Source organism: Barbus barbus (assembly GCF_936440315.1).
Source record: "Barbus barbus genome assembly, chromosome: 32".
NCBI classification, from domain to species: domain Eukaryota; kingdom Metazoa; phylum Chordata; class Actinopteri; order Cypriniformes; family Cyprinidae; genus Barbus; species Barbus barbus.
In genome coordinates this window covers 13,888,626-13,902,579 of record NC_136760.1, presented here as the reverse complement: position 1 = coordinate 13,902,579, position 13,954 = coordinate 13,888,626, and the positions used below count along the sequence as shown (strand labels likewise).

The 13,954-nt window shown below is 33.3% G+C and overlaps 2 protein-coding genes across 2 annotated transcripts; both read right to left on the bottom strand.

Annotated features, from left to right (window-relative positions):
* Positions 1-60: 60 nt before the first annotated feature.
* On the bottom strand, positions 61-3,772 carry LOC306852126 (uncharacterized protein). Its single transcript, XM_079388781.1, has 4 exons — positions 3,681-3,772; positions 2,311-2,357; positions 1,463-1,718; positions 61-1,248 (listed from the first exon to the last, which is right to left on the bottom strand). The coding sequence occupies exons 2-4, from the start codon at positions 2,337-2,339 to the stop codon at positions 1,117-1,119; spliced, it is 417 nt and encodes a 138-aa protein (XP_079244907.1). The 5' UTR covers positions 2,340-2,357; positions 3,681-3,772; the 3' UTR covers positions 61-1,116.
* Positions 3,773-4,670: 898 nt separating this feature from the next.
* LOC306852157 (26S proteasome regulatory subunit 8) lies at positions 4,671-13,067 on the bottom strand. The gene is made up of 12 exons (XM_079388823.1): positions 12,820-13,067; positions 12,266-12,337; positions 11,476-11,545; positions 11,249-11,346; positions 11,090-11,146; positions 9,887-10,117; positions 9,640-9,766; positions 9,266-9,456; positions 8,373-8,471; positions 5,802-5,912; positions 5,601-5,687; positions 4,671-5,071 (listed from the first exon to the last, which is right to left on the bottom strand). Exons 1-12 carry the CDS (start codon positions 12,850-12,852, stop codon positions 5,018-5,020), a joined length of 1,230 nt encoding a protein of 409 aa, XP_079244949.1. The 5' UTR covers positions 12,853-13,067; the 3' UTR covers positions 4,671-5,017.
* Between the last annotated feature and the right edge of the window lie 887 nt (positions 13,068-13,954).

Here is a 13,954-nt window from a genome sequence, read left to right as displayed (position 1 = left end):
ATTAAAATACTAGATGCTTTGTGAAAGACATAAAACGTTTTCCTCTTCTTATTTTATTTTATGATTCCCTTTAGTGTGTGGGACTGCTATGCAACAGTATTAAGACACAAGGACATATTGGTCAGTACTTCACAAAGATCATCATATTCAATTACTGTAACAGAATGCTATTCAGCATACGAATTCAATCCACAATTTAAAGATTGAAGATTCAATATTTTACTGAAACGCATGCAGCACATTTACGTGGGAAAGCAGGGTGCATAGAACTGACCCGGTCTTCCTGAAGATATTTGAAAACACCTTTCAAAACATTCACAATACATGTATTCACATCTCATCTCACTTCAAGAGGTAGCCGAGATATTTTCATGCGGCGATTTAACCCTACAAGTTTGTCTAGAGAAGTTGCATCCAACATTGCGTGTCAATGTTTGGGTATTTTATGCAGTTCAGAAGTTCAAGTTATGATTAACACAAACAAAGCAATAACTAATTGGGTGAAAGCACTGGATGTTTAGTCCTTGGAATAAATAATCTATTAGAAATTCTTCAATTCTACATAATACCTGCTTTAATATGGTGCTACATTTACTATTTTTATTAGCTCTACTTGACACCATTGAAACATGTTACTAAGAGTGTGTATTTAATATATAACAATAATTTTAGGATTTATCTGGTTGCACTTTATTTTGATAGTCAATTTTATGCATTTTACTAACACTAAGTAATTCAGTTATTCAGGATTTAGATACATGGAAATGTGCTTACATTTCAGCCACTCCTCTTCACATGTTCGCAAAAGCAGTAAACTTTTTGTTCTTAAGATAAGATTTATCTCTGACGTTGAAACTGTTATGCTCTTAGACTGTTGAGTAACCGTATGACAGACTTGGGTTCATTTGCTCATTAATATGAAGCAGCATCTTATCTTGTCTGATGTTTAAAGTGCTGAATCATTATTCTGGAAAACCATACCAAGATCCAGGGAAAATCCAAATAGTCCGGCCTATTTGGTAAGAACTTTCAAATACACAAGTCCAGTTATGAGAATAAAAACATGTATTAGTTACACTAGTTATCACACCTACGAAAATATATATTCAGAAGTGTCTATTGTCGATGAATGGATGATTGTGACATCATAGGTAAAGGTGGGCTGTACGGTGGCGGTGGCATGTCAGAAGTGTCAATTTCTGAGTCTGGAGTCACTCGAACATCAGAAATATTTAATTTAAAGCTGGACTGTAAAAAAAAACAAAACAATTAAAAGTATTAGAAGTCTGCTGAAACAGCATTTCAACATACATACAGTGATACATTCTGTAGATAAAACTAGCTGAAGCTGTCCTAAACAGGTCTGTGCAACTCTGACCTGCTGAAAAGTACCCATGACCTGCCATGAATCAGCCAATAGACAAGCAAAGACAAGTTTAACTGTTTAGATAGATAGATGTACCTCTGAATATGACGGTGGTGTACACACTTGTTCATATGGTGGTGGTGGTGTGAACTCAGAATCATCATGAGAGTTTGTCTCATCTTGTTCATCTCTCTCTTCTCTCATATGAATGGGGTTGGGAATCACATAGATATGGTCGCTGTTCGACAGGTCCAGATCTGAGTCAGTGTCTGAGACTTTACTGCAGATTTTACAGCAGTACCTCAGTATGCACAGACTCACAGTCAGAACCAGCAGCGGCGTCAGCCACGTCCTGCACATCATTCAACATTACAACCTTTACTTCAATGTATTATCTACATATCTTAGTGAAAAATAAATACACTTAATATTTGAAATACATTAATGTCATGCTGATTATACTACAAATACATTTACATTTTTATGTGTAATAAAAATACCCTGCAATTGTACTTTTGCTATACTAAACTGGTAGGCCTATACCTAAAGTCTGCTAAATACGAACAACTGATTTTGTGCTTAATGCACTTTAATTGTGTGGAGGTATTGCTGAAGCATATTTGTGCTAAAGTGGAACTATTGCAAGTATACTTTAGGTACACCTGAAATATTTTGCATTTAAAGACAGATATTATTAAAAGATCATACATCTTCATCAATAGTGATATTAAAACACATTTAAGGCTTAATATTAAGAAATGTGCATTGTGCACAAGTTATACTCCAAATAAAGTTTCTTTATCATTTTTATATCAGTAAGTCTCAAGCAACATGTCAGTAATTATGTTAATATATTTGAACTTTACTAAGTATGACATAAATGTATTTTAAATATATTACTTTTTAAAATAGGGTATAGAAAGATGTATGAATATCGTACTTACTGGATATAGTAGAATATATGATCAGCCATTAAAGTGGCCAGGAATCTCTGCAGAGAAAAATTCTATATTAATGTACATCTATAAATGATCAAGACAAGTTACCTTAACTTTGTATAAAATGCAATTAATTGAATTGAATTAATGCTCACTTTTTGTGGACAGAGCTACAAATTTATTAAGAAAATGTTGCTGATATGGAGACTGATTTGAAATCCTCTATAGTGTTTTGAAAGGTTTGTAAGGTTTTTTTTAAATTTCTGAATCAAAATGCATTTAGCAAATTTGTTTGTGGGGCTTAAAGTCAACAGGCAAAGAAAATGTGTATAGAAGATTTTAAAAAAATCTTTAAAAGGCAGAAATTCTTCCAAAAAAAAGAAAAAAAAGAGAAAGAAAAGCTTTTCATTCCTAAAATTAATATCTTAATTTAAAAAGTAAAAAAAAAAAAAAAAAAAAAAAAAAAAAAAGTGTGGTGTAATAACCTTTTAGCGGCCCCCTAAATCAAATCTTTCAATCTTTTTAAATAAAAAATCTTTGTGTGAGGGATCCTGAATTTTAAAAGGCAGCTTTATATTTTAATGTGTGAAGGTCCAATATAGTCCAAAATAAATGCTAAAAATGCTAAAATATTCATATTATATTAGTGCTGTCAAACAATTAATCGCGATTAATCGCATACAAAATAAAAGTTGTTGTTTGCATAATATGTGTGCTCTGTATATTTATTATGTATATATAGACACAAACATACAGTATATATTTTGAAAATAATTACATGTATTTACATGTCTATATTTATATTCATATAATTTATATTATAAATAAATATATTTAATATATAAACAACATATTTTCCTGAAATATATACATGCATGTGCATTTATACATAACTTACTAAATAAACAAACACAGCACACATACATATATGTAAAAAAAAACTTTTCTTTTGGATGCGATTAATCATTTGACAGCACTAATATATACAGTATATATAACATATCAAAATATGTTTTTAAAAAGTGTGTTTTAAACTACATGACTGAATTTGTGACTCTCATGATCTTAAAAACCTTTTTGATCAAAAGGCTTCTATTTTGTTGATGAACAGAAACTGTCCACATGAGAAATGGTTTATAAAATTTACATTTTAATGTAAAAAACAAAATAAATGAGTCGTGGACATCAATGCTGTTTAACAAACATCTTAAATCTACATAATAATGTGCTTTACATAACCTCGAGCAAGTTCCTTACAGCTGAGCTTCTATTTGTTCTAAAGCATTTTTTCCCCTCTGGAACTTATTCATATTAAAACTATGTAGTAAAAGTAAGTACTGCGTTTTCACATTGTAGTATTTAAACGATATACTCACAGTTGTTATGTCATCAGACCCAAAGCAGAGGGAAGTGGAAGTCAAAGTTAGACTGTACGTGCTTTCTAACAGTGACTGGAGCTTCTGTAGAGGACTTTGAGCTGGACACTTTCTGGCAGCCGTCATCCGGGGCTGGGTTTGTAAACACCACGATTTATATCACACACAACTGACAGTGACTTTCAGTTCCACCTCATTTCCAGTGCAGACATTCATTCAAATTTTAATCAACAGAACTAGAATCAAATTAACTACTTTTTTTTTATTTATTTTTTTAAAGCTGGTGTTTTATATAATTATTTTTTTATTTATATTATATCAGAGTTTTAACCCATGGAAAATTGTAATCATGTATCTCTTAAATTGCATAAACTTATAACGCTTATTTCAGTTTAAGTTCTATGGTTAAAGGAGACTTCATTTCCCACAATTCTTTAGTTATTATACAATCAATACATGACCCTGGACCACAAAACTATGTGCAAATTTTTAAAAATTGAGATTTATAGATCATCTGAAAGCTGAATAAATAAGATTTCCATTGATGTATGGTTTGTTAGGATCGGACAATATTTGGCTGAGATACAACTATTTGAAAATCTGGAATCTGAGGGTGCAAAAAAGAAAATCGCCTTTAAAGTTGTCCAGATGAAGTTCTTAGCAATGCACTTATTACTAATAAGAAATTAACTTTTGATATATTTACGGTAAGAAATTTACCAAATATCTTCATGGAACATGATCTTAATATCATAATGATTTTTGTCATAAAAGAAAAATGGATAATTTTGACCCATACAATGTATTTTTGGCTATTGCTACAAATATACCCCAGCGACTTAAGACTGCTTTTGTGCTCCAGGGTCACATATGGCCTCTTTTCTGTTGCTCTATGCGTACATTAAAATGTGTTTTGATATCCGTGTTAATGGTTTACACAATTTTGAGCATAAAACTAGCATTGGACTAATGAAACAATTCAGGCCAATTAAGTGAAGGAGCTCTTTTAAATGTAATGCTGTAAAACAAACTAAATCATGACAAATGCATACTCATAATCATGAAAAGTAGTTACAAAGCTTCCAAAAAAAATGTCTAATTCAGGTAGAGGTTACTTTCAGTTCAGTGATTCTGTGCTTTGTTTCTTGTCCTTTGTCTTAAAATATATTTATGCAGTGGAGGTCTATGTGACAATCTTTGTTAATGTAAGTGCATTTCTATTATTTATTTTTACAAAGTGGAAAGAAAAACAGATCGTTCTAGGTGAGAAACAATTTATTTTGAATACATTTGGTTGACAAAGCAACTTAAAGACTATGCAGATTACTGAGTAATGTTTACTTCCAGAGTTTCTTGATTGACATGTTCTTCTCACTGTCTTTCTGCATCACCTGTAAACATACAATAAATGACCAATTAGATATATCCACTCAAAACAAATATTTTCCTATAATAAAAACTGGTGTGTTTGAATACCATTTGTACAAAGAGCACAATCAAATGTGACCCTGGTCCACAAAATCAGTTATAAGGGTCAATTTTTAGAAATTTAGATTTATGCATGTTCTGAAAGCTGAATAAACAAGTTTTCCTTTGACGTATGGTTTGTTAGGACAATATTTGGTTGAGATACAACTATTTGAATCTCTGGAATCTGAGGGTACAAAAAAAAAAAAAATAAAAAAAAAATAAAAAAAAAACCTTGAGAAGAATCGCCTTTAAAGTTGTCTAAATGAAGTTCTTAGCAATGCATATTACTAATCAAAAATTAAGTTTTGATATATTTACGGTAAGAAAAAAAAAAACTTTACTTAATATCCTAATGATTTTTGGCATAAAAAAAATAGATAATTTTGACCCATACAATGTATTGTTGACTATTTGCTGGTCCAGGGTCACAAATAAGAATGTTTTTAGTACCTTAGCTACTGCCATTTCGAAATCTTCTTGGGTAACATGGACTCTCCTCTCTCTCAGGGCGTACATCCCTGCCTCTGTGCAGACACCCTGTCAGACAAGCACAAATAAAATCAGCTTGTTGAATACGTTGTGTATAGACGCCCATAAATGCCTGGAAATATGCACAGCACTGCGTCATGCCGGTTGAGACTGTGACCTCACCTTGACCTCTGCACCAGACGCTCCTGGCATCAGCTCAGCTATCTTGCGCAGGTTAATACCACGTGTTAGGTTCATCTTCCGGGAGTGGATCTTCAGAATGTCCAAACGGGCCTGAGGAGAACAATATAACGCTATGAGGTTACTGCTTGTATTTATACTAGGGCTGGGCTATATGTCAAAAATATATTATCGATAATCGCCGTAAAAAATATCGCGATATCCGATAATATCGTCTACCCAAGCTCCACCTCCACCACGCACCCCCCCCCCCCCAGCTGAGACAACATTGCCGACATGCACCATAAACACAGTTCAGTTCAGTTTGGTCTTAATTATTGCCACATTAAAGTTTCGTTTTTACTTTTTCATAGTTTGTGTTTAAACTAACAGAAAACATTAGCTTTACTGTTATATTGGTGTTGCTAATAATTTCCATTCTGTTCTTATCAAGTTTGAAAAGAACTTTGTTTTTTGAGGAGAACTGTTGGGGAAAAATAATAGAACCCAATTTTAAGTTCATCATGGTGAAGTTGGACATGATAAATGCATGTTGATGTCATTAATAAATGCCTCCATTCATTCATTAATTTAATATCTTGAATAAAATATGCCTATTTTCCGATGTCTCTCTTTCTTTTTGGCACTGTGTAGACATTTCATGATGGTAAGTATAATGTCCTTGAATACCACAATTGTTGCGTTGTTTTAAAACTTGTAGTCAAGCTACAGTATAACGTAGGCTGTTTGATATTTATCATGTATGACTAAAATCATGCAGGGATTAAAAACGAATTCTGAGCAAAAACGTTGAGGGTTTTTTTTCTTTTCCGGTAGCCTAGTTCAGGGGTCTCTTTTGGCCCGTTTTTAACGAAATAAAAATAACTACTTTTTATTTAGAAGCGGGGTAATTTTTAAATTTCATTTTTGTATTTTAATTTTTATAATTTTTATTTTATTATTCAAAATACAATGCCCACAATATAGTTTTCAGTGTTGGGCTGCCGAAACTCTGAACGCGTGCATGCTGAGATAGGCCTAGAACTATAATGCCTTAATCTGTTTGCAACAAAACTTTATAGTTTTGTTGCAAATGAATTAAGAATTTAAAGTGCTATATCTCAGCTTAATTATACTGTATACACAGTTTAAAAAAATCTGTAAAAATGTGTGTTGTGAAGGAATTATAACCATCATGTTTGTGGTTTTTCATCGTTTAAATAAATATTCAGAAACACATGCAGTGCTACTATTTTTATTTTTTCTGTTTAACTTTTATTAAACTGCAGATCAAAATAGAATAGGTCTATACCCTAAATAAGGATAAATAGGATTGGAACACATCTCCAAAATCGCATACACAGATGCACGTTGCCATTATGGTAGTCAGCGCTGAAAACGACAAATAAAATATAAACCGAGGTTACAAAAGTGATTCAGTCAAGATCAGTGAGGGATTTTCTTTTCTTTTGTTCTTTGATTAACATTAATGACTGGCGGCTGCGGCTGCTGTCAATGCACGGATCCAATGCACCCTTGTATTCTTTCTCAACTCTTTAAGTTCACTTAAGACATAACCGATTGTATTTATGGGATATTTTGATATCAATCTGTGTGTATTTGTCCATTCAAATGTGTAAGAATGCGCGAAAGACAGCTGAGTCCAGTGTTCGTGTATTTAAGAGGCGGCGTGTGTGTGTGTGTATGTGTGTGTATGTGTGTGCGTGTGCGTGCAGCACGGAAAACAGCGCCCGAGTGCAGAAGCGAGTTCTATTTCTTTGTCTTCTTGTAGTTGAATCTTTTGAAATCACAATAAATGCGCATACAGAAATCGAGAAGCAGAATCGAAATTTAATTTTATAACAGGTAATTCGGTTCCTGACCTTCCATCTGATCTGATTTCATAAATTGGAATAGCTTTTCGATTCCCAACCCTCCTACTAAATTATTTAATTCTTGCATGCAAAAAGACCTGTATGGTGACTATGGGGTCATGTAAAATTATAATTTTTTGTGTTTGCAATTTACTAGGTTTATCATTCGTCTTTTTTTTTTCTCGATAATCGCCTTTTACCTGACTGTTGACATCGACATCGCGATACTTACAAGACATTGTCGATATACGATAATATCGTCATATCGCCCAGCCCTAATTTATACTTTCAATAATAGAGGTGTATTTCAGAATCAAGTTGAGGTCCCACTTTATATTAGGTGGCCTTAACTACCAATGACTTACATTTAAATTAATCATTTGATACAATGTACTTATTGTGTACTTACATGTTTTTACATTGTACTTATTTTTTAAAATACCTATATGTAGTTACATCTGTAATTACATTATAATTACTCTGTTGACCCACCCCTTACACCTTAACCCACCCTTAAACCTACCCAAACCACCAAACCTGTCCCCAACCTTACCCGTATCCACCTCAATAGCAGTAAAAGTGTTTTGCAATACAGTAAGTACATAGTACTTATTTTTTGATGTAAGTACATAGTAGTTAAGGCCACCTAATATAAAGTGTGACTCAAGTTGATACTAAATATGTAGCAATTCCAGCCTACCTCTTCATTGGGAGGGGGAAATTCAATCTTCCTGTCAATGCGGCCTGGTCGAAGAAGCGCAGAGTCCAGAATGTCAATACGGTTTGTTGCCATAATAACCTGAGGGGAAAAAAAGAACATATTCAGTAAACTCAAGAATTTCCTTAAAGAAAACTATAAAAATACAGCTGGAGCCAAGCACAGAAATAGTATCAATATAAGTTTGAGTAGTTTTGATTGGTCACAGCACCCCTGGTGGTGATGTTTGCAAAGGCATTTGAATGAACAATGTAACATGGTAACCATACCCTTTGACCAGTTGGTGCAAACAACTTTATATAGTACTAGGGCATGTGATCAGCAGAAGACCAGGTGAAAAAAAGAAACCATGCTTTGTTTTCTCTATTCAGTAGGACTACACAACAAAAATATGAATTATTATCATTATTCATTTTTTTAACTTAAATTCTAAAGACAAAATTTCAGAGCATTTAATAATAATAATAATAATAACTGTAATTAAACCGTTTTTAATTGCTGCTTAATTTCTTAAATTTAAATGATAAATTAAACTATTTTAATAGTAATATAATAACAATAGTAATAATAATTATTACTATTTTTATAGCATTATATTTTAAATGATAAATTAAATATTATAATGATTTTTTCATCTTTGTTGCAAAACAACTTTATATAGTACTAGGGCATGTGATCAGCAGAAGACGAGGGGAAAAAAAGAAACCATGCTTTGTTTTCTCTATTCAGTAATTTGAATAGAGAAATGTTGAACAGAGATTTTATTTTAAGCATTTTAAGAATTCAATAAAAAGCTACCAATTTCTAAAACCAGAGATGAGAGACTTCTAAAGTTAGCATTATCAGCACATAGGGTACAGATGTTTGCTTCTCACCTTGATGTTCTTGGTGGCCTCGAACCCATCCAGCTGGTTGAGGAGCTCCAGCATAGTTCTCTGCACCTCACTGTCTCCTCCTGATCCTCCCTCCAGGCGAGACGAGCCGATGGAGTCTATCTCATCCATGAAGATGATGGAGGGCGCGTGTTCCCTGGCCATGACGAACAGCTCTCGCACCATACGAGCTCCTGGAATAAACACAGAGTCAAACAAGGACAAATCAGAATTATATACAAAAAAAAAAAAGTTTTCAGAGCTTTTTGGAGCTTGACAGCCTCTGGTCAATATATGCTTTTATAATAAGAAAAAGAGCAGCAGGAACATTCTGCTAAACATCTTTTGGGTTCCACGGAAAAAAAAAGCACACCAACCTTCTCCTATGAATTTCTGCACCAGCTCTGATCCAGACACCCTGATGAAGGTACAGTCGGTGTGATGGGCCACGGCTCTGGCTAACAGGGTCTTTCCTGTTCCAGGAGGTCCATACAGCAGCACACCCTGCAGACCGACACATCACAGACTATGAAGCAGATCTGGTAAGCCAACAGACCTACTATTGAAAAGGTAGTACTCTTTTACATGATTGGCCTGATATGAATAAATTATGCCATCACTTGCCTTGGGTTGAGCAATTCCTAGAGCCTCAAACAATTCTGGGTGCTTGACTGGTAGCTCAATCACTTCCTTGATCTCCTTGATCTGTTTGTCCAGCCCTCCGATCATCTCATACGTCGAATCTGGCACTTTTTCAACCATCATCAGCGAGACGAGCGGATCAACTTTGTTTGGCAGGATTTTGTGAAGCGTGTAACTGTCATTTCGAAGTGCTACACGGCAATTTGGAGTTACCTGTTGGAAATGAGGATTCAGTTTACTATCAACAATAATACAAAATATCTGCAATATCAGTAAAAGTTGATTATTTTATTTTATGAGCCACCAGGCAAAAACTGCATTCTCTCCTCAAATTCCGAGGTAACATGTATGACTGTAAAAACTAGGGATGCATGAATTGTAATTTGTGATCAAGATTTTGGCTGCTTATGATCAATTAATAATAATTATTCTATATTTATTTCTTTTAATAATTTTGGCATTGCCATTATCTTGCACAGCGGCTTTCAACCCTGGGGTTGCCAGATGTGAAGATCTTAAATCCCCCAATCAGAGCTTTTCTCCAAAATGGATACATTTTGTTTTACTTTATCTTCTCAACCATACACTGCACTCTTGTTGCACTGAAAAAAATTTATACAATAAAAATAAAACAAAATTACGATATTCTGCTAAAATAAGTCATACAGGCATTTATATATACTTATACAGACAAACACACGCTATTTGCGGTGACTAAATCTGCGAGCAAACCTTCTGAGTGATGAACAGTAATAAATACAAATATGAATCTCAATTACATTGTTTTTCATGAATCTCAACTATATTGTTTCCAATTGTAGTTGCTGAATAAATGCTTATGCAACCTCAAATGTACCACAATACAAAGTCTTTTTGTTTATTTTTAAGAGAAAAATGCTAACATAATTTGTTATTAAATTTTAAAAAACGTAAAAAGAAGTTTCTCAAATCAGAATAATCATAATTAATAGGGCTGTGACGGTGGCAGATTTTTCCCACCGTGGTGGTCCCACTACTGGTGGTGACGCAGAGGCAACGGACCACCGCGGTGACGTGGTTGTCATGGCAACCGTCATAGCCCTAATAATTAATAATTGCGATTATGCTTTTTGATTGCAACAATAAAAAACAATCATGATTATCAGTTTAACCAGCCTTAGTAAAAATCCAAAACAAAATACTTACATCATTTATATCAATGTTCTTATCCACATCCACCACAAACTTTCCTTCAGGATGCACCTAGAAACAAAGTATAAATACAAATGATTGACAAAACTACACTGCAGCATGTCAACACAAATCACGCTCATGTAATAAAGCATGAAATAATGGCTGTCAAACCTTGACCAGCACTTTCTTCTTGTCCATGGCTCTCACCACCTCTCCTACATAAGACCCCTGCTCCTGCAGCAACTGAAGCTCCTCACGCAGGAGGCGCACTGAAGGAAACAGCACAAAACACATCCTGTCATGTCATACTGATGACATTCTTAACATATTCTATTTGGCATATGCATCTGAATACCACAAAGTGACATCTATGAGGAAGTTGGTTAAAAAGGCTTTACCCTTGGCATTTAACTCGTTCCTTTGAGCCTGCAGACGTCTGAGATTTTGGCTTTTATCATTCACTGTCAACTAAGTAAAGAGAAAAGAACATTTAAACATAACATACCCACGTGAAAAAGAAGTGTGCTTAATTGCATTGTATGTTTATTTGCAGAGTACTTCAAATCTTAAAAGTATATTTTTTAATAAAACGCAGTTGCAGAAAATATGAATGAAATAAAAGCCCACTTAAGTGTGTTTAAAGAGATTTTAAAGTATGTTTTAAATCATTGTTTTAATTTATGGTTGTGCTTTAAAGAACTTACATTTTTTGATGTGTTGACTAACATAATAAAGTACATGTAATGTTCTTGATTATAATTTTATTTGATATATCGCTGAAAGGTAATATATTTTAAATGTCCTAAATGGCAGTTTCATCATTACAAACATCCAATTACAATAATATTTAAATGCATGAAATACAAGTTAATAGAAATGACATTGAAGTACATTTTAGTTTATCATAAATGCTTGTCAGTACTTTCAGCAGCACACTTTAACCATATTTTAAAACAATATAATTATGAAATTACATAAAGATATACTTAAGTGAGCCAAACAACAACAAAAAACATACAAGTTCAACGACCCACATTTAATACAAATTTTAAATATAAAATATATATTTTTAAATTAAATTATATTCTTTATATTCTAAATTATATTCACCAGATATTCTTTTAAATTAAATTATTTCCGTAACAAACATAAAAGCAAGATTAAATTGTGCGTCGTGGCTATTTTTACCTGAAGATCCTCAATTTTAGACAGGTAATACTGTCGGAGCCCAGATCCTCCTTTACTGTCCTCAATATCCATCTGTAAAAAAAATATATTATTAACAATAATATTAATAACATAAACAATCGGTTTATTAATAGTCAGTGCCAGGTAAAGTGATTATTCGTGACATATTATTAGAAATGATCAATTTAACATGTTATGGTCAGTAATGAGAGATTTCTCATGTTATACTTATGATCAGAGATGTGATTCTTCTCTAATCAGAAGATATTTTTTATTATTTTGATTTCGCATATTATAACAAAACAATTGTTAAAATTAATATTCATCAAACATATGTTATGTTATAAACAGTTACACCATGATCAGTGTGACACAATGAGACAGCAAACTTGCTTCAATCCGAGCAAACGCGTCTTAAAGTTGGCCATTCTATCTTATATTTCCAAACACTACAATTATAGAAGGCTCCTCGTGTGCAATATGCGATGCTGACTTATAAAACACAGCAAACTGTGCTGTCCATATTTTACGATTTAATAGAAAATATCACTTACTTGCTCGATTCCGTCCAGCGCCATCTTGAACATACAAACTTCCGCCCGTCAGTGGCGCTACTTCCGCTTTGTTTTCCTCGTACTCCGTACTCCAGAGTGCAGTCTGGACGATGGGGCGGGGCGACAATATACCCCCAATTTCATTGGTTTATAACACGGCAAGCCTTATTGGTGTAGACCCGAGCATGCGCATTCCTTTGTGTACAATTTTGTAAAATTGATTTGGACATACTACAGAAATATGTGCTAACTCTAGAATCGTAGGCTTTAATTATTATCTGTTTAGTAACCATAGTAATTTTAGTTAGATGAAGTCATTATTTAAAAATAAACTTTTGATGACAGCACCTCCGGGTTCTTCAGGTTATGCTTCATTCATATTTCCTTGAGGATCGGAAGGCCACGGATCAGCACTAAATTGGGATTTTATACGCAAATGGTGATAATTTACTGTATTTTAGACATGGACAAACACGAATATAATTTGTTATATAACGCGAATATGTTTTAAATTATATGTTTTAAAGCACAACCGTTTTTTTTGTTGTTATTTATAGAGATGAGTTAGCCTATGTTGCTCAATGCGTCACAAACTTGTAGGTTATAAAGTGCAAATAAATATTTTCATGAGAAGCTCAAGGTTTCCTTGTTTATATCTCAATAAAATATTTGAACATATATCGATTATCTTACAGTTTTTTTTAAGTTTCCTATCTTATAGTAAATAAGTGTCAGTGACATCAAATATTAAAAATCCAATAATTTCTGTATCCACACCCTCATTGTGTGTGCGTGTTAATCTGTGTACGGGATGAATTTAGATTCAGTTAACACTCGATCATTGCAGCCACATAGACCTGCGTAAATATCAAATATTAAATAACTCGGCGCTGTGAATCTGTGCAAAAGGTGCGTGAGCACTTTTAATAAAAGACCTTCTCTGTGATTAATGTTTTTATTTATTTATTAAAGACTATATAGCTTCTAAAAATCTAACATCTGTATGCCTAATATAGTACAGTGATTGGTTCTTTTTAAAGGATTGAGCCACAAAACCAGTAATTTAATTTGTGCATATAGTCTATATATAAAAGTATAAATAAAAATGTTGCAGAGAAAATATATGAACATGTAT

Coding starts and splice junctions, on each gene's coding strand:
- LOC306852126 (XM_079388781.1), bottom strand. CDS start 2,339: ATGGCTGATCATATATTCTACTATATCCA. Junction 1,719..2,310: donor CATATATTCTACTATATCCA/GTAAGTACGATA, acceptor AATGATGTGCAG/GACGTGGCTGACGCCGCTGC. Junction 1,249..1,462: donor CACCACCGTCATATTCAGAG/GTACATCTATCT, acceptor TTTTTTTTACAG/TCCAGCTTTAAATTAAATAT.
- LOC306852157 (XM_079388823.1), bottom strand. CDS start 12,852: ATGTTCAAGATGGCGCTGGACGGAATCGAGCAA. Junction 11,546..12,265: donor CTAAAATTGAGGATCTTCAG/GTAAAAATAGCC, acceptor CTCTTTACTTAG/TTGACAGTGAATGATAAAAG. Junction 11,147..11,248: donor AGAAGAAAGTGCTGGTCAAG/GTTTGACAGCCA, acceptor CTTTGTTTCTAG/GTGCATCCTGAAGGAAAGTT.